General features: G+C 41.7%; 1 protein-coding gene across 14 annotated transcripts in view; it reads right to left on the bottom strand.

Annotated features, from left to right (window-relative positions):
* Positions 1-19,829, bottom strand: part of LOC140513770 (TP53-binding protein 1-like) — a 130,722-nt gene that overhangs the window by 4,385 nt on the left and 106,508 nt on the right. For 6 of the 14 annotated variants that reach the window (XR_011970325.1, XM_072623732.1, XM_072623736.1 and 3 more), the window contains 6 exons: positions 14,336-14,634; positions 13,209-13,358; positions 12,496-12,926; positions 5,777-5,992; positions 2,445-2,539; positions 1,843-2,042 (listed from right to left, as the gene is read on the bottom strand). Coding sequence is in view for 9 of the 14 variants with exons in the window: in XM_072623732.1 (XP_072479833.1) it covers positions 1,843-2,042; positions 2,445-2,539; positions 5,777-5,992; positions 12,496-12,926; positions 13,209-13,358; positions 14,336-14,634 (1,391 nt within the window). In the remaining 5 variants the exon portion in view is untranslated. Of the gene's footprint in view, positions 1-1,842; positions 2,043-2,444; positions 2,540-2,885; positions 2,962-5,776; positions 5,993-7,260; positions 7,557-10,065; positions 10,246-12,495; positions 12,927-13,208; positions 13,359-14,335; positions 14,635-19,829 lie in introns of those variants that run through there. The other 8 variants (XR_011970328.1, XR_011970327.1, XR_011970329.1 and 5 more) reach the window with 8 other exon arrangements.

The following is a 19,829-nucleotide window of genomic DNA, read 5'->3' as shown; positions in this document are numbered from 1 at the left end:
GTCCCTGCTCCTTGCAACTGCAGTCACTAGGTGTGTGCTAGCTCCTCCTCCCTGCAGCCAGTCTGGGACACATCTGGTCAGCACAGCTGTGCTTGGTGTCCCTTGGCAGTGGAAAGTCCTTCAATCTTCTATTCAGCTTTCAGACACCCCCACCTCCCACCTCATCTCCCCAACACTGTTCTGGAGATGAAAGTTTCTGAAGCTGGGGCTGCCTATCAACCTAGCTGCCCCAGGGCTTGTTTGTTCACTCTGTGGGATTGGCTTGGAGGTGTCTGCACTTCATTCAGATAGAAACTCAGGCCCCTGGAGTTTGGGTCTTTCCTGGAATCTTCTCAAACTGTGTTAGGCAACAACTGCTTTACCCCTTTATTTCTGCTGCTCTTAAGCAAGGTCTTTCTTTTGTGGAGAAAATGTGGAGAGCTGAAAGTTTTCTAACCTACATGACTATCTTCCCAGAATCCTCTCTTTATAACTTATTTTTCATATTTCATTGCCTCCTCGTTTCCTTTCTACTGCCTAGAGAAACATAGACAACGTATCTCCTCCATCCTGAAAAAAACAGCACTTGATCCTTCCATCCCTTAAATCATCCTGTATCTCTTCTGCCCTGTAAGACTAAACCTGAAAAAGCCATCTGTAACAAGCGCCTTTCTCTCCTCTCACTCTCTTCTTAACGCCTTGCAACCTGGCTTCCAGCTTCATCAATCTACTGAAATTGCTCTCTCCAAAGTCACCAACGATCTCTTAATTGCCAAAACCAACGGGCTTTCTCAGTCCTCATTCCCTTCGACCAAACCAGAGCCTTTGATACTTTCTTCTCTCCAGGTCTTTTAGACGTTACTGTCTCCTGGTTCTCCTACTTATTAGACAGCTCGGTTTCAGTGTTCATGCCCTCTAATTACAGGTGTCACACAGGGTTGTGTCCTGAGCCCTGTTCCTTTCTCCCTCTATCCTACTTCACTTGGTAATCTCATAGTTCCCATGAATTTAATTCTCTTCTCTGTGTTGATTTTCAAATTTACCTGTCCCAACTTCTCCTGATGTTCAATCTCTCATTTCCAACTTCTTTTCAGACATCTCAAACTAAACACATCTAAAAATCACTCATCTCTCCCCCTAAACATTCTCCCCCACCCCATTTCCCTATTTCTGTCAAATGTAACACCATCCTCTTAGTCCCTCGGGCTCATAATGTAGGAGTTGTTCTGGACTCTTTACTATCTCTCATTCCCATATCCAATCTGTGGCCAAGGCCTGTTGATTTTACCTTTGCAACATCTCTCAAATATGTCCCCTTCTCTCCTCAGACAGGCCACACCCTGGTACAGGCTCACCTGCTTCAGATCTCTTCCTGCTCCTGTCCACCCTCCAGCCACCAAAATCATTTTCTTGAAGTGCAGGTCTGACGATGTCAACCCTCCACTACTCAATACACTCCAATGGCTCCCTATTGCCTCCAGGATCAAATATAAAATATAAATATAAAATTCTGCTTGTTGTTAAAATCTCATTTTCTACAGAAAGACTTTCCCAACCCCTCTTAATTCTAGTGCCTTCCTTCTTTTAATTATTTCCTGTTTATTCTATATTCAACTTACTTGTACATAACTATCTGCATCTCTCCCATTAGACTGTAAGGTCCTAGAGGGCTGGGATTGTCTTTTTTATCCCTAGTACTTAGCACAACACCCCGCACATAATATGCACTTAATAAATGCTTACTGGGTGAGAAGCCTTTCTCACCCAAAGCTTATCACTGCACACATTACTGCCCTGCCCAGGTTCTCACTTGCACATTTGCTACAATGCTACTGAATTCAAAATGGACTTCAGAATCCTTACCATTCCAGGATCCTCTGTTCCTGAAGACTGTACCCAGCTGGCAGCAAGTAATTTCGATAGTTCTGGAGCTGGTTGGCATGGCAGCTGTCGTGGACCCAGACATGAGACACACAAGGGATCCCACTGGCAAGGCACAAGAAGTACTTGCAGGTCCGACAGTGCTGATCCGCAATCAGAAGACACTGATAGGCCACATTACACTGAGAAGGAAGAAATTCAGCAGATACACTCAGTGATTTTGTTCTAAGATGATCCCTGAAAGGTATTCCCAACAAATTGAGAGGGGAACTGAGACGAAGCCCTCCAGACAGTACCATGTGCCTTAGCCCGTCCAGGTGCCAAAAAAGCTTCTTATTTCCCTTTAATGCAACTCACCAAACCTCCAGAATGCCCTAATGCCCCTGCAGAAATTCGCAAATAATGCCAGTCTACAGGCCAAAAATCAGAAATGTGAAGTGCAAATTTCTTTCCAATTCCAATCCCCATCTTTTCTGTTCCTAGCAACAGTATTCTCCCCATGCTAAGCCTCAACTTTATGCCCTACTTACCCCAGCATCTGATGTACAGCAACTTCATGTAGCTACAAAAGAGGAAATGCTCACCTGGGCTTCATTGAAGTCTTCAAGAATGTAGCCAGCTCCTGCTCGAAGCTGGGACTCTGTATACTGCTTGTTGTAAGGGGGAGCTTCCAAAAATTCTACATCAAGTGAGAAGAACCAGTAAAATCCAGTTATTGCCAGAAACTTCTCATTTGTGATCTCCTATTTTATACTTGGCTTCCTACTACCCATTCTCCCACTCCCCAGCTGTCTCCAAAGCCAGTTCAAGGGTCTCCCCATGGATCAAAAGAGTTCTTGAAAGGTGGAAAAGGCTGCCAGAAGAAAGGGTGGTGGGACAGTTGAGGAATGGAGATAGGACAATAAAGGTGGAAAGAATATCGAGAATCTTCCCAGTCAGGACTGCATCTAGACCATGGCTGCTTACAGGGATTGAAATCCCCCAACTTCCCAGGATAGTCTGTTCCAATGTTTAATAACCCTTACCATCAGGAAGTTCTTCCTTATGTCTAACCTAAATCTCTCCTGCTGCAAACTAGCCCATTTCCTCTAGTTCTGTCCTCTGTGGAGATGAAGAACAACTGATGAGTACTCTCTTTACATAGACCTTCACACATCCCCCTCATTCACACTTTCCCCCCACCCACACTAACACTTAATGTGCCCAAAACGCTGGAGGCAGAGGCCGGGCAGGGGGAGCAGTACAGGAGTGCTGGAGGACAAAAAGGGAGACATCCCAATGTAATTTATGGATTATCCGGAAAAACTGTCTCAATTTTTGTTGAAAAATTTTTCTAGAATGTATTATTAGCCAACGCCTTAGTAGAGGATAATAAAAGAAAACCTGTTGTTTGATAAATCAGATATTATATTTAGATGAAATCTGAATATTAATGATTACCATATAATCTTAAAGTTGCTGTAGAAGGTGGCAGTCACGGATACCAGGTTCTATCCTGAAAGCTTTAGGGGTGTTGTTTTTAAACAAATCCTCAATCAATTTTTTTTTCTTTTGGGTCACTTACTCCTCTCCAATGTAAATGGAATATAGAAATTACAAATGAGAGAGAAAATTCTGGTTAAGGCTTCTAGCCGACTGGATTCAGATTAATTTGTTTTAATGTTAAAAAAAAAACAAAACAAAACCCAATCCAGTGCATGGTTTTCTATTTCAACCCTCCACCCTCCCCATCAAAAATTTCCAGAAATAATCACCTTACTCTATAATATTAGCTCATATTTATATATAATGCCTTTAAGTTTATAAAGTACCTTCCCCACAGCAACTATTGTGAGGTGCACAGTGAAATGTTAGCTTCGTCTTAGAGAAGAAAGGAAGGCACAAATGTTAAGCTACTTGCCTAAGGTCACACAACTAATAAACAGGAGAGCTAAAAACTGAACCTGGGAGATATCCTCCAGTCCACTATTCTAGGTCAAATATAAAACAGCACTCCAGGAGAAAATCAGAGCTGCAGGTCCCTGCTTCCGGTACCACCTCACACACTCAATGAACTCCTGAGCCAGTCATTTACATCTAATGCCTCAACCTATTGATGTTTTCCACCAAGTTTCTGTTTGCTCTTCCTCTAATTATTCCTCTTTTGTGCAGACTTTAGCTACTCTATATCTCTCTTAAAATAAATACCAAAACTGGACATCTACAAAGGTCTGACCCGACACCACAAGAATACAATGCAGCGTCATTATGTTGACTTAATAGTCCGTGATGATGAGTCACATTCACCTTCTAGTACATTAGTAATTTCATTTCAATTGTTTTTTGTTATAGGATTGCTAGTTTTGTGCCTATTTAGGTTTTAACCTCCAACTGTATTGTCTTATATATTCTCTAATTTATCCCAGTTACTACGGATTCAACGTCTGTATTTGGAGATACAATTTTCCCTACCTGATGGGACAGAACCAAAAACTGAATGGATTCCTAACAGTCCTAGAACCAACCACTTTAACCCGTCATCCCATATAAATCCCCAGGATGACCTCATGCTCCTTCCCTTCTCAGAGTCCAGTTACTTGGGAATCAATGCTGTTACATGATTATAGTGCATGAAAATGAGGACGATGAAATGGGGATTTTTATCATCAAAATTCTTAAGGGTGAGAAGCAGAAGGCTGGGAGAAAGAGAAGCAAGAAAGGAGAAAGAATATGAATGAGAACAAGATCTGGCAACATTAGGAAGGTAAAGAAAAATGAGGCCCCAAATATCAATGTCCCCTTTTCAGAACACAAATTACCTATACCATCAAATCCAAATATATAATCAGCTTAGAAGCCAGTTAACAAGCTATATATTTTTGGATTCCAATGAGTTCAAGAGGAAGCCTTTCTATTACACCTCAATTCTCTTTAGTGGGAAAAGCTCATCCACTTCCTGTCCCTTCCATGCCCCTATTCATTCTCCAAGTTATAAAACACACCACCAGTAACAAAAAATGAAGCACAATTGCTTCTCTTTTCTGCTAAAGTGATTCCCTGTAGCCTTCCAAGATGTCTCCTGCAAATCCTGCCCTCCTTTACATTTTTCCCATTTCTCTGAATACTTGGCACTTATCAGAAAATCCAAATTTTGGCTAACATTCAACTAATATTAACATTGTACAGGGAGGTTTGGCTAATGTTAAAAATTCAGCAAAAATAAATAGCTTGTTCATTAACTGGGGTTAGAGACACAACCCTGAAGAGCTACTATGGCTGCTGATCACTAATGGTGATACTACCGCCAAATACAGTTTGCTCTTCCAAGACTTAATGTCAGCCAGAAATCCGTAGCTAGTGTTCAAATATCACATTAGAGAAAAGTCTGAGCCTTAGCCATAATGGGTAGATTGATGTGTTTTTGTCAGCCATTCTTATTTAAATTCATACTTTCCTTTTTTCCCTCTCAAGAGTCTTAAGACTCAAGACTTTCTGAAGGCAGAGAACAAGTCTTTCTCATAACTCCCCATGATGTTATTAACATAATTGTACGTTTAGTTTGCAGTCAAATGGATGAAAAATGTCTAGAAATTGCTTGTTGACAGTCCTTGACAGAAGACCTGCTATCGCCACATACCCCCCCTTCCAAAGTCCCCTGAAAGCCAGTTGCCTTTCTCCCCCTCCCACCAGTTCTGCTACAGCCTTTTCCTTAAAACTTGGATAGGAAAGACGTCGGCTACTTAGAGGAGGCGTGTTTGCTTTCCTCCGTCCTTAGTTCAGGGTCGATTTCCACTTGTTTTAGAGCTTCTCTACGTGACAAAGGGCACCAAGCACAGGCTTACTAAACAAGTGGAGCAACTAGAATAAATATGAGGGAAATGGGAAGCTATGTCAGAAACCCACAAATTTCCATGGGAAATGAGGACAGTGGTCTCACCCTCCTCTTCCTCACTGCTCCCAGTAGGACCATCTGGCAATTTAGATCGGTTGGCTAGCTTATCGTTGGCTGTGGCCATGGTGAGGAGAAAAGCATAGCCCAGAAACAAAGTCTTGTTGTGGGGTAACGGTCCCCTCTGGTCTTCCAAAGCTAATGGCTCTCCAGCATTGTCTCCACCTTCGCATGGACTCACAAATTCTCCTACTCCCACGGTACCTGGTTAAGAACAAAAACAACATTATTACAGAGAACTCTCACGTTGTACCAGAGCCAAGGAACCTAAGAATATAGCATTCTACACACAGTAGGCACATAGAAATGTTCGTTAAATTAAATGAATCCTACCTGCCTGAGTACAAAGTAGTATACAACATTCCACTCTATTTTGTTTACTTCTGAGATGACAACTATGTTACATGAGGAAAAAACAAAAACAACTATGTAGAGTAAACATAAATGAAAATTTTATTTTTTTAACTTAAATAAAAATCATAATAAAATCAATGACACGGTGATATGCATAAAATGAAAAATCTTTCAATACACAAAAATAATTAGAATTTTTACACATCCAAACCAAACGTTTACGGGACTAGCTAGGAGAGGACTCATGGTCATTAGAACTCCCCCCTGGTCAGTGTCTGTTCTGTTACTGTTTCCAGTACCTGGGAAGGAGGTGAACCTGTTAGCTAAGGGTTTATGACACATCCAGATTTGTTTGATCCTCTTTGTTCAATTTTCCAGGAATAAAAGAAAATGGGGATTTGTGTCAGGAAAATTGACTGTAAGGCTCATATAAAGACGAAGATGACAGGTAACGTTTTCCCCAGATAAAAGAACGAGCTAGAAAGAAGCTTGCATCTAGGGACATTTTGACACCCAGATGATGAAGATACAACCAACAAGTCTGAACACAAAAACAGCTGCCCTTTTAATAAAACTTAACACTGCAATTTAATCAAACTACTTTCCTACATCCCAGCACCAAAGGAATAAGAATTCATTAAAGTTGAAGAGACTGGAGAAGCCACTGGAACATGGAACACAGGTTAGTAAAAGTCATGCAAAGTGCCACAATGAAGCAGTGCTGGACAGTCGCTGGACATCGTGAGACAATGAGTTCCCAGGTTCTGAGGGCAAATGAGACACCAAGAAGCACATGTACCATGGATAAGTGACAACCACAAACTTCACCTGCCTCTAAATTTTGCCCCCATCAGCCCTGATTCTTTTCCCAGGCCCCCCCCCCAACTACCCCCATCACAAAAATTATCATTTAAATGTTTCAGATATTATTGCCATTCCCTCTTTACCTTACTCTGCCAAGAATATTGTGGTGAGGGGGTAGAAAGGAGTGATTAACTCCTCAATGAGCTGGAGTGCCCTAAAACAGGAGGCTATATGAAAGCATCTTACGCCCTGCCTAGCTGAATACGTACACAGCTCATTACCAGGAGAACAAAAGGCCACATAATTAACACTACTTTGTTTTTCACAATACTTTATTATCTTTTGCCAAGAAGACTACCATTTGCATGTCATGAAGGTATCTGAAGGAAGAGCATTTACATTGCGGCAGACTTGCTGCCTCGCTTGGCAGGGGATCGATCTTCCTCAGGGCATATCAGTTTCCTCTTCCCAGAGAGAGGCCCCATAGAGACTCGGGGACTTTCGAGAGCTTTACGAGGAGGAGTGGCAGTGGCACTGCTGCTGGAGGTAGTGGGGGTGCCTGGGGAGTTGAGGTTACTTCGTCGTTTTCGCTTACGCTCCACCAAATTATCTATAACCAAGTAAGACAGAAAGTAATTAGTTCTCACAATATAAGGCCCCGAATCCTTCCCTCACACTTCCCACTGCACTATAAAACATATTCTAAGACCATTCCATATTTTGTTTCACACTTCTATGGCTGAAGATTTGTTTTACTTCTTGCTGAGCTGAGGAGGGTTGACTGAAGATTTGCTTTATCTCTGCTGGGCTGAGGCAAGAAGCCTAAGGATTTACTACAAGGTGGGGCAGGCATTCTTCAGTGGCCAGACTTTCCATGTGCTTCAGTGCAGCCCAAGAGAAATACAGAAAAACTCCACCTGGCCTCAGCACATGCCAGATACCACCACTAGGATTCTATCTCATCAACAGGTAAGCTACCAGTACCTGAGGCCCCAGTACACAAAGCTAGTGACCAGGCCTCTGGCCCCTAGCACAAGAAGCTTGGGACAGTGTGGCCTGTAATCTAGCAGGAAAGCTCAACTTTAAAAACTACTAAACAGGCTCCAAAAATGATCAAGAAGCAAAAACAAACACTGATAACAGAAAGTGACAACGGTGACAGGGAAGATCAAAACACAAACTCAGAGGAAAGCAAAATTGTCAATAAACCTACATCCAGAAAACCTCAAAGGGGGCATTCCCTTTGGTCTCAATTGGTCTCAAGCCCAAAATACCTTCTTGGGAGAGTTTAAGAAGGATTTAAAAAGTCAAATAAAAGAGGTAGAAGAAAAAACTGGGAAAAGAAATTAGAAGTATTCAAGAGAGAGTCAACAGTTTGAAAAAGGACAAAAATTGACCGAAGAAAACAATTTCTTAGAAAGTAGAACTGGCCAAATGGAAAAAGGTACAAAAAGCTAACTGAAGAAAATAATTCCTTAAAAATTAAAGTTGGGCAAGTGGTAGGAAATGATTCTATGAGACATCAAGAATCAGTCAAATAAAACCAAGAGAATGAAAAGATAGAAGAAAATGTAAAATACCTCATGCGAAAAACAACTGATCTGGAAAATAGATCCAGAAAAGATAATTTAAGAATTATTGAAATACCAGAAAGCCCTGATCATAACAAAAAAAAAGCCTGGACAGCATCTTTCAAGAAATTATCAAGGAAAACTGCTTTGATGCCTAGAATCAGAGGGTAATACAGACATTGAAAGACTCACCTACTGAAAGAAACCCCAAAATGAGGACGCCAAGGAATATTGTAGCCAAGTTCCAGAATTATCAGATCAAGGAGAAAATACTGCAAGCAGCCAGAAAGAAATCATTTAAATATCACGGAACCACAGCCAGGATTACACAAGACTTGGCAGCTTCTACATTAAAGGATCAGAGGGCTTGAAATAGGATATTTTGGAAGGCAGAGGAGCTTTGATTACAACAAAGAATCAACTACCCAGCAAAACTGAGCATAATCTTTCAGAGGAAAAGACAGACCTTCAATGAAATAGGGGACTGTCAATTATTCCTGATGAAAAGAAAAAAAACCAGAGCTGTACAGAAAATTCAATCTTTAACTACAAGACTTAAGAGAAGCATAACAAGGTAAACAGGAAAGAAAAAAAGTGCTATTCATTAAGGTTAAACTGTTTATATCCCTACATGGGAAGGTGACACTTGTAACTCCTGACAGATGCATCTTTATCAGGATAGTTAGAAGAGGCACACATAGATTAGAGCATGTGGGTAGAAGCTGACTTTGATGTGACGATAAAAAAAATTAAGGGGTGAAACTTGTACTTGGAGAAGAGGAAAGGGGGAGGTAGGACAGAATAAGTTACATCACAAGAAGAGGCATAAAGACTTATTACAGCAGAGAGAAGTGTGAGGGAGGCCCCAAGGGGGGCAAATATCATTTGAACTTTAATCTCACTGGATTAACAGAGAATAAGATATACATACAGCTGGTTTTAGAAATCTAGCTTACCCTATGGGAAGTAAGAGGAAAAAGTGGAAAGAAAAGGGAGGGAGCTGATACAAAGGAGAGAGCAGATTGAGGAAAGTGATGGTCAGAAGCATAGCAGGTCAGAAGGGAAAGGGTGAAAGGTGAGAGAAAAGTGCAAACAAGGGGGAAAATAGGATGGGCAGAAAGAGGCACAGTTGGTCATCAGAACTGTGAATGTGAATAGGATGAACTCTCCCATAAAACGGAAGAAGACAGCAGAGTGGATCAAAAACTATAATCCTACAATGTTGTTTATAAGCAGAGAGACACACACAGAGCAAAAGTAAAAGGCTGGAGCAGAATGTATTATGCTTCAGCTGAAGTAAAAAAAAGCAAGGATAGCAGTCCTGATCTCAGACAAAGTAAACATAGATCTAATTAAAACGATTTACTAGAAGGTTCCGGGAAGGGAACAGGAACAGACAGTGGCCCAGGAATATGCACCTGATCTCCATCTAATCAGCCACAAGTGGATACAACAATAACAAAGTTAATCAAGCTACCCAAAAGACTGCCTTTTAATACAGGCTTGACAAGGCTTCCTGAGATTAGCTGCAGAGAACACCGATCTTACCTAAGCTAATGTCTGCGGCCTTGGTGAGGGGTGTTACTGGCTCATATGGACCAAGCCCATACTGCTCCCTCAGTTTGTTCCCTTGTTCCAAAGATAAGATAACTGCCATTCGCTTGTACCATTTCCTTTGGCCCTCTTTTTCAATACTGTATTATAATTCCCCAGATTCTTTTCTGTGTCCTTTTACCACGCGTGGGAAGAAAATAAAGGAAAGCTGTGGTCAGTGATGCCATCCCACGTAGTCCATTACTTGTGTCCACTCTGTGCTCTGCCCAGTGAACCTAAACCAGCTGATTCGAACACTTGAAAGCTGGGCTATGACTACACACGAGTTGTCACAGCTAGTGTATTACCAGCCAAAGTGTATCCCACTACCGCACTGGAGTTGGGGGAAGGAAAGTTCGAGGGCGTCAGAAAGAGGGTTCTGGGGTAAGAGCCACCAGTTATTTCTCAAGCCAAACACTGCTGGCTTTTTGATGGCTCTAATAGTTCTCTTGAAATTACGATGTGCTGTAGAGTAGCTGATGTAACTCATTAATCCTTTTTAATTTTGTTTTTTTTGGGAAGTATATACCTGACATTCAGATTTGGAGTGGGCGGGCACCTGAAGAAAAGGGGAAACTGAGACAAGCTGGTACGAAGCAGAAATGTGTCTTTCCTGCTTGCTCCTCTCTCACTCTCCTCTTAGTCTCGTTGTTTTAATTCTTTTTTTCCTTTTCTTTTTTTTTCTTAACAGTACTTTTTCCAATTACATGTAAAGATAGTTTTCAAGACTCATTTTTGTAAGATTTTGAGTTGCAAATTTTTCTCTCTCCCAGACAGCCAGCAATCTGATACAGGTTATACATGTACAATCATGTTAAACACACTTCTGCATTAGTCATGTTGTGAAAGAAGAATCAGAACAAAAGGGAAAAAACACACCATTGCTCTAATTCTGACCCAGTTTCTTAGGATAAAGAGAGAGTATGAACAGAAACTGGGAGATCTGGGTTCTAATCATGATTCTATCACAACCAAGCTCTGTGAAATCCTCAACACCCTCATAACAATCCTTGGTTTGTCAATAAGCCTGTAAGCGTACGCCAATCGTGCTTGGTTGTTGGGATGTTAATTGGAGAACAGGGTTTCTAACAAAGGATTCTTCACACCACCTCATCCTCAAACCCATGATCAGGAGAACCCGTTTTGTTCTTTTCTACCGGCCTGTGTTCCACTATAGAGCTGGAAAAACCAACCTCTGAAACCCAAGGAGCCGACTTTCAGAATCCTGTATCACAGGCTTGAGACAAATGTCAGAAACAAGAGAGAGAAAGTAAGACTGAGTTCTGCTCGTCAGCATAAATTTCTTTACAATCCTTCCTGAGCTCCACAAAACTACAGAACTCAACAAGAGAAATCCCAAGTTTTAAAAGAAACACCAGCAAGTCAAGAATTAATCAGCCAGAGTAAGAGCTACATAATACTTCATAGACTTAAAAAAGAAACAAAAGAATTTAAAAAACAAGCCACTGGTACTGACTTGTAGAAATAATTCTGAGAGCTCAAAGGGATCGAATTAAATTATTTTCTCCAGGATTTATTCTGGAGACAATATATCTTTGGTGTTCAAAGAGCTAAACGCGGACCTACAAGAGCTATTTTCGTACCTAAAACCAAGTTTTCAGAATTTGGTACATATATCTGGAACATATTTTAGACCAAATTTTTGGTGTTTGTTTTGTTTCATATATTTGGTAGAATTCTTTCAGTCACAGAACAAAATTTTTTTAAAAATGGAACTCTTACTAGACATCATCTTTCTAAACTGCCCTGCCATCAAGAACCATAAGATGAGCAAGCCTGCTCCAGACTGACAAGAGCAAGCAATAGAAACTCAAGATTCCTAATCATAAAATATTGCCTGAGTTCTCAGAAACAAAATAATTTTTTCCTCATCATCTAAAGGAAAAGAAAAACTCTGAGAAAGGTAAACTGTTTCTAAGTAACAAATGAACAATATCTTACTACCAGTTTAATTCAGAAAGAGGAAACAATGAAAGGCATAGAGCAGAAAAGATTCTCACTGCTACCCCTCAGAAACTTGTACCCTGGAGGGGAAGGAGTGAGGACAGAAAGCCAGTTCCTCAAACCAGACAAAACTGGGTATGTGCACTTTTGCATACATGTGAACACCCGCAGGCATCAGTACAACTTCTTCCTAGGAACAGTTACTTATCTGATTTGTTTCAGTTGCAGTCATCTGTCTGGTTTTATCAAGACAGACAGTAAATAAAAAAGGAAGCAATCAGAGCGGCTAGTTTTGGGTGAATGATTTCTGACCGGACCCTAATGAATAGTCAGGTTGGGGGGACTTTTCAGTAACTGATGAAAGCACCCCACGTATCCAAGGACACACTGAGCTATTAAAAACTTTGCTCCTTTCATTACCTGCACTGAAATATTCATCCTCTGAAAGGGCTGTCACTTCTGTCTCCAGCGGAATCGGCTCAAACAAGAGAATGTCTTTGCCCAACACATCACATTCATAGCCATCATCAAAAAGGAGCTTATACTTCCCAGCTCCAACATCTCGTGTTATTTTCCCAGAATAAAAATAGCCATTGGAGGACCACTTGGCTACAACGCGGAGCCCTACAAAGCTGTTTCCTGGAGAGGAGGAGTCGAGGCCATCAGATGGGCCAGCAACAACCTGCAAAGGAATCTCTGGAGAGTCGCTACGGCGTAAACCTCCAGTACTGCCATCTGCTCGTTTGTTGGCATCTGGCATACGGGGTACAATGCGAGTGAAGGGTTTATCCTCCGGCGAGACACTTGTTGAGATATCCTCGACACCAAGAGGGCTAGGCAAAGCTGTTTCTCTGAAAAGGAAATGTAGAATGAGGAAGTGAGAATGAGATGAATGAATTAAGGAGGATGCACATTAACTTCTCATTTCCCTGCCTCAGAGAAGGAGCGGAATGATCAGCCACGGATTCTGAAGTCATGAGTCTGGTCTTCCAGCTGCTCTCACCTTTACTCACATCATCTGGCAGTCCCTACACCATCCCCTCTTCTCTCCTGGCACCCCATACACTACTCTCTCCTCCTCCTATTTTAATGAACAAAAACCCAACGAAGCACATCTCACACTGCCCAAATACCTGGTGCCAGTCGCCCGAGAAGGAGGGCGGCCCCGTCGTCCTCTGCCGCGAGGTGTGACGGGACTCTTTCCTCCCTGTCTGATGCCAAGGCCGGCATCGCCATCCTCCTCACACACCGATGCCCCTATCTGAGTGACCCCTTTTCTAGCGCTGCAGAACAAAGGCAAGTTAGTCGGAGGGCACCTATTAGGGAATTCTCATGCCAGGCTGCAGGCCTGGTCAACACGTACCAGCCCCTAATTCAGTGATAAGCTAGCGTATGAGTCACATCTCAATCATGAAATGGAAGGGAGTAAAAACAGAAAGGAGGAAAACAGTGAGCTTTATTCTTGTCTATGATGAAGCTAAATGCCTCCTAATCAATCTTCTGAGCACAAGCTTCAAACTCAGCAAACCTCCTTCTATTTGTCTTGCCTTCCTGTCCACGACAGAATCTGCATTAGAAAGTAAAGAACCCGTGTGAAGTCATCACCCCAAACCTGTTTTACTTCTCATAAAAGCAAAAGACTTTGGAAGTGAGAAAGGCAGCATGGTGCAGTGGGAAAGCTCTGGATCTGGCATCAGAAAATCTGGGTTTGAATTCTCGCTCTGCTACTTACTATCTGTATGAACTTGGGTAAAGAACCTAATTTCTCAGGCCTCAGTTTCTTCATCTGAAAAATGAGTGGTTTGAACTCTATACTCTTAAGGTCCCTTCCATCTACATCTCTATGATTCTATGGTTTCCAAGGCAGTTCCTAAGAAGCAGGGAAAGAGTCACAGGAATAGCACACCCCCATCATGTCCATCATATTCCTAATATTCACATACCTCCTATGATTTGCTACTAGGAGCCCATCAGGGTCTCTGGCCTATGAAGGAAGGTACTTTGCCAGCAGAATGAGAGTGACAGGCTCACACTGATCCTCCAGCAGTATCTTAACTGATCAGCTAAAAGTACCCTAAAGAAGCAACACCTACTGTAACAACCCAAAAGCAAGGGAGGAAAAGAGAACTCATTTAGTCTGGGGCAAGGGGGTGCTGAGCGCTGGGGAAAATCTTCCGAACTCTCTTTCTGCCATTCCCATCATTCCCCTTTCCATAAGTTACATCAGCCTCCTCATCCCACACTAAGCCCATGTCCCTACCTCTGGATACAATATCTGCACCTCAGTTTTCCTGGGCCTCCACGTGTGCTGGGTAAGGCAAAATCTGCAGATTCTGTTGCACTTGTTTTCCCTTTGCCAAGACCAGCTCCCTTCCCTGAGCTGCTACTGCTTTGTGCAACTGAGAGGCCACTGCTTGCCCCACTTGACATCCGGTTCAAGCTGGATGCCTTCGAGGAAAAAGAGCTGATGTCCCCCAGGTCTCCTGAGGAGCCGCCTGTCTGTGATGGAGAGACTTCAGTCTCACACTCTTGACACTCCACCACTGGTTCCTCAGCCTCCTGGAAGGAAAAAAGAGAAAACAAAGTTGAGGAATGATATTAAGACAGTGCATTTCAACTGGCAAATTAGGTTAAAATGAGTGACACCAAAACTTAAAAATGGCAAAAAAGATTCAGATTATAAAACTGGGTTTTAGTCTAAGATCACAAGGACTCTTTTTAAAAAGAAGAGGATTTAAAAAGAGAGGGTTCTGGGAAGATGGCAAAATAGGTCAGAAAACTTTTGGCTCTCCAAATTTCCTCCACAAAAAAGGACAGAAGATCACTTGATAGCAGCAGAAATAAAGACGGGATGTAAAGCAATTGTTCTTCTAAGATAATTTTTTTTAATTTTCTTTTAAAAAATTTTTTAAATTAATTTTAAATTTTCTACATTCACTTCCGTAAGTTTTAAATTTTCTTCACTTTCTTCCCTTCCTCTCTCTCTGTAATACGACATGGGCTCTACATATCCATTCCTATTAAACCTGTTTTCACAACAGGCATGTTGTATAGAAGAATTAGAATAAATGGGAGGAACCATGAGAAAGAAAAAAACAAAACAAAAGAGAGCAAATAGTCTGCTTCCATCTGCATTCAGACTCCATCACTCTTTCTCTGGATGTGGCAGCACTTTCCATCACGAGTCTTTGGGAGTTGTCTTAGGTCCCTGGCATTGCTGAGAAGAGCCAAGTCTGTCAAGGTCAGTCATCACACATTGTTGCTGTTACTGTGCACAACGTTCTCCTGGTTCTGCTCCCCTCACTCAGCACCAGTTCCTGTAAGTTTTTCCAGGTTTTTCTGAAGTCCTCCTATTCATTATTTCTTATAGCACAGTAGTATTCCATTACATTCATCTACCACAACTTGTTCAGCCATTGCCCAATTGATGGACATCCCCCCAAGGTCCAGTTCCTGGTCACCACAAAAAGAAGTGCTATAAATATTTTTGTACATTTTCCCTTTTTTGTGATCTCTTTGGGATATAGACCTATTAGCGGTATTGCTGGATCAAAGGTATACACGTTTGTGTAGCCCTTTGGGCATAGTTCCAAATTGCTCTCCAGAATGGTTGGATCAGCTCACAGCTCCACCAACAATGAATTACTATTCCAACTCTCCCACATTTTCTCCAATATTTACCATCTTCCTGTTTTGTCATGTTAGCCAATCTGATAGGTGTGATGTTGTGTCTCAGAGCTGTTTTGATTTGCATCTCTCTGATCAATAGTGACTTAGAGCACTTTTTCATACGACTATAAATAGCTTTAATTTCTTCCTCTGAAAACTGCCTGTTCATATCCTTTGACCATTTATCTATTGGGGAATGATATGTTCTTATAATTAGACTCAGTTCTCTGTATATTTTAGAAATAAGGCCTTTATCAGAGACACTAGTTGTAAAAATTCTTTCCCAGTTTTCTGCTTCCCTTCTAATCCTGGTTGCATTGGCTCTGTTTGTGCGATCTCCTAAGACAATTTGAGAAGACCCCTGGAAAGACCCAACCTCCAGGAGCAGAGGTCCCACCCAAGTAAAGCGCACATCTCCAGGCCAACTACACAGAAATTCACAAACAAGTCCTGGGCGCAGCTGGGCTAAGAAGTAGCCCCAGTTTTAGAAACTTTCATCTTAAGACCTGTTCTGGCGTGGGGTGGGGGTGTCTGAAAGCTGAATAGGACCTTAAAGGACCTACTACTGCCAAGGGACACCAAGCACAGCTGTGCTGACCAGATGTGTCCCAGACTGGCTGCAAGGAGGAGGAGCTAGCACACACCTAGTGACTGCAGTAGCAAGGGGCAGGGACCCTGTTGGCTGTGGGCACTTGCAGGACAGCAGAATACCTGGCTTCAGTTCCAGGGCAGAAATGACAGCTGTAGTTTACAGCCACCCGAGGAACCAGAGGGAGCAAAATCATGTGTGGCTTAGGAGTGGAGAGAAGAGCTCTAGGTTGGGTCCCATGTAACAGTAGGAAAGATCCGAGGCTTGGGGCAGCATTCCCTGTACCTTGGGACTAGAACGTGATTGCACTGACAGCGGCTAACAACAAAATAAAACAATCAATAAATGAATGAAATAAGTAAAGAAAGGAGAAAGAACTCAAGCACAGATGATTACAATGGGGATAGAGAAGATCTGGGTTACTATTGAGAAGAAGATAATGGAGCTAAAAAAGCCACTCCTATTTTAATGAGAAACGTCAAATGGTCCCAAAAAAAGAGTTCTTGGAAGAACTTAAAAAAGGACTTTTTTTAAAAATCAAATAAGAGAGATTTTAACAAGATAATAACAAAACTGCTGTTTGTTTCTGTCCACTTCTGAACTTCTTTCTTTCTGCGTATCGCTCTGATGTTTCTCCCCGTATCTCACACCTTCTCCCACTTCTCAAAGTAAGTGTTCCAAAGCCCCTCGTTGGAACAAATAAGTACAACCAAGGAAACCTAGCCATCACACTAGCCACCCCTGATCCTTCACCTCTAGTTCATCCCTCCTCTACAAGCAGCATGAGGCACACTCACCATTAGTCTTCTGAAGTCATGATCAATCTCTGCATTGATCAGAATCCTTCAGGCACTCCAAGCTGCCCTCCTGGGTGTTGTTGGAGCTACTGTGATACCCACTCTCCTACTTCTGCTCATTTTATTTTGATTCAGTTCATTCAAATCACCCCAAGTTTCTCTGAAGTCTTCACATTGGTAATTTCTTATGGGTGATAATATTTCATTAAACCCATACAAGAATTTGAGCAAATGGCTAGCAGTCGAATCATTAGTAATATCAAATGGTGGAAGGGAATGTACAGTTTGGTGATTTTTGGTTACAGTTCCTTGTCTACAAGCTCCTGTTTCCCTTTTGTCTTTAGGACAAAACGTAAACTCTTCTCTTAAGCACTTAAATCCCTTTAAACTTGGCACCAACCTAGTTTTTCAGGTTTTTTATGTGTTATCCCCCCTTTATATATTCAGTGGGTCAGCCAAACTGACCTTACTATTCCCATATGTGACATTCCGTATGACATCTATTTACCTCTGACCAGAACACACAACACCTCTGTCCTTCCACTTCCTAGGTGTCCCTAGATTCCTTCAAAGTTTGGCTCAAGCACTAATTCTTACACAAGGCTTTTCATGATTCTCTCCAGTTACTAGTGCCTTTCTATGCCCCTCACCTCCAACTATCATGACTATTATTTTATAAAGAAGTTTAATTAATGTAAACTAATTGCTACGAGAACAAAAGATGCCAGAAAGTCCCTTAGTCAGGGAACACTTCACTCACTTTACTGCCTAGGAGAGAGAGACAGAGAGAGAGAGAGAGAGAGAGAGAGAGAGAGAGAGAGAGAGAGAGAGAGAGAGAGAGAGAGAGAGGGAGAGAGAGGGAGAGATCGCAAATGAAAACGAATGAAAGAGAAAGGGAGGGCACAACCAAAGGCAACTCTAATCTAAATCATAAACTCATTGTAAAATCTTATCAAAAGGATTATGGATGATTACAAGTAGTTTCACATCATAAAGCAGAAACAGTCAAAAGTCATTCCAATCATGTCTAAGGTTGAAAATTGAAGAAAACAAGCAGAAGAAAAAAATGAAAAACAATCTGCAAGGATTTTTATACCAAACTTTCTATCATCAAAGCAGCAGAGTCTTAGACTTAACTCCTTAGTATCACAATCCCAAACATGCTCATAGGGAAGACACGGATGGAACTAAAGAGGACAAAGATGGACACGCACCTGAAATAGACCAAGTGCACACAGAAGACACAGTCACGTGCAAGAGTCAAGGAGATTCTAAGGTGTGGAGAAATCAATTCACAGGGTGTATATTTAAGTGAAGGTATCAAAGATGTGGGGAAAAATCTTGACCCTTATTACTATCAAATAAAAAAGACTAATTTAATCCTCTCACTTTACAAATGAGGCCCAGAGACGTGAAATGACCTCCCCAGGTCGGCAGAGGGAGCTGGCGGCAGAGCCAGGGTCTAGCCGCGCCTCAGGGCTCCTTCCATCACCCCCTGATTCTCTCCCTTCACGTAAACAGAACAAAACAAGTACCAGACAATATAAAAGTAACTGATAAACACCCTTTCAACATGAGAAAAATGTTAAACATCCTCTGCTGAAAAAGGTATATTAAAAAAATACACACAGTACAAGTTTTGTTTTGTGAAATGCAAAATCCTTTATTTTGCTGTCCTGCAATCCATACCTCAAATCTTGCTAGGTAAAATATAGCTAGAAGTTGCAAAAAACTTGCATATGGCAAACAACACTGAACTTGGAATCAGAAGACCTAAGCTTGAGCCCCACCCCCGTGGACTCACCCTTGAATCTAACCCTCCTCGTGTGTAAAATGGAGACGATCATCTTTAAACTAGTCGGTTTATTGCTATAAGCAGCAGCAATACTCTAAGTATTACTGGATGTTAGAAATACAGTTTTCAAGCCAAAAGATAAAACGTTAAAATAATTACTGACTATAAGAATAATTCAAAGAATATGAAACAGGGTATTATTTTAATTAGTGCAACCATTAACAATATTATTCATCAAAATACATATGTATCAGTGACAATCTGCTCTGAGGAGCCCTGGACCAGGACATTTAAGCAAAAACACCAGGCTATAGATCAGGTTCCATGGATCAAAATTTATATTCCTTTGGGCAGAGCACCCACCAGTAAGCGTATGATTCCCTATGTGGATGAAGGAAAGAGGGAGAGAAGGAAGGAAAGAAGGAAGGAAGCTGCATTGTTCAACTGGAACTGGCCAGTTGAGTCCCTGGCTCCAGAGGAAAAGAGTGGGGCTGGTGACTTTGCATAGCCCTGATTCACTTAAATCCAAGTCATGATCTCACCTCCTCATGTCATGATCCTCTTTGGGAATGAAGGACAAACAACAAGGATCTCAACAGCTTCATTTATCTGGTAAATGACTAACAGCAGCAACAGTACACCAATACCTTAAATAAGAATTTTCTGGTGTGTGACTTTACAGAGAATATGCGGCAGCTCCTCACATTAGTTTCCAACAGTGGTGAGCACTGGCAGTAACAGATCCCTATTTAAAAAACTGCATAAGGTAGCTTCATTCTCCAAGAGGATGCACACTCCTCCAAATGCCCACTAGGGGAAGTTGAAGAAATCCTGCTGCATTGGACAGAACATCTGAAATGGAACCTCAGCTCTGCCACTTATTACCTGTGTCCTTGGCAAGTCA

The sequence above is a fragment of the Notamacropus eugenii genome, chromosome 7 (assembly GCF_028372415.1).
Source record: "Notamacropus eugenii isolate mMacEug1 chromosome 7, mMacEug1.pri_v2, whole genome shotgun sequence".
Lineage (NCBI taxonomy): Eukaryota > Metazoa > Chordata > Mammalia > Diprotodontia > Macropodidae > Notamacropus > Notamacropus eugenii.
Note: the sequence above shows the minus strand (reverse complement) of the source record. Positions and strands in the feature narration are given on the sequence as shown.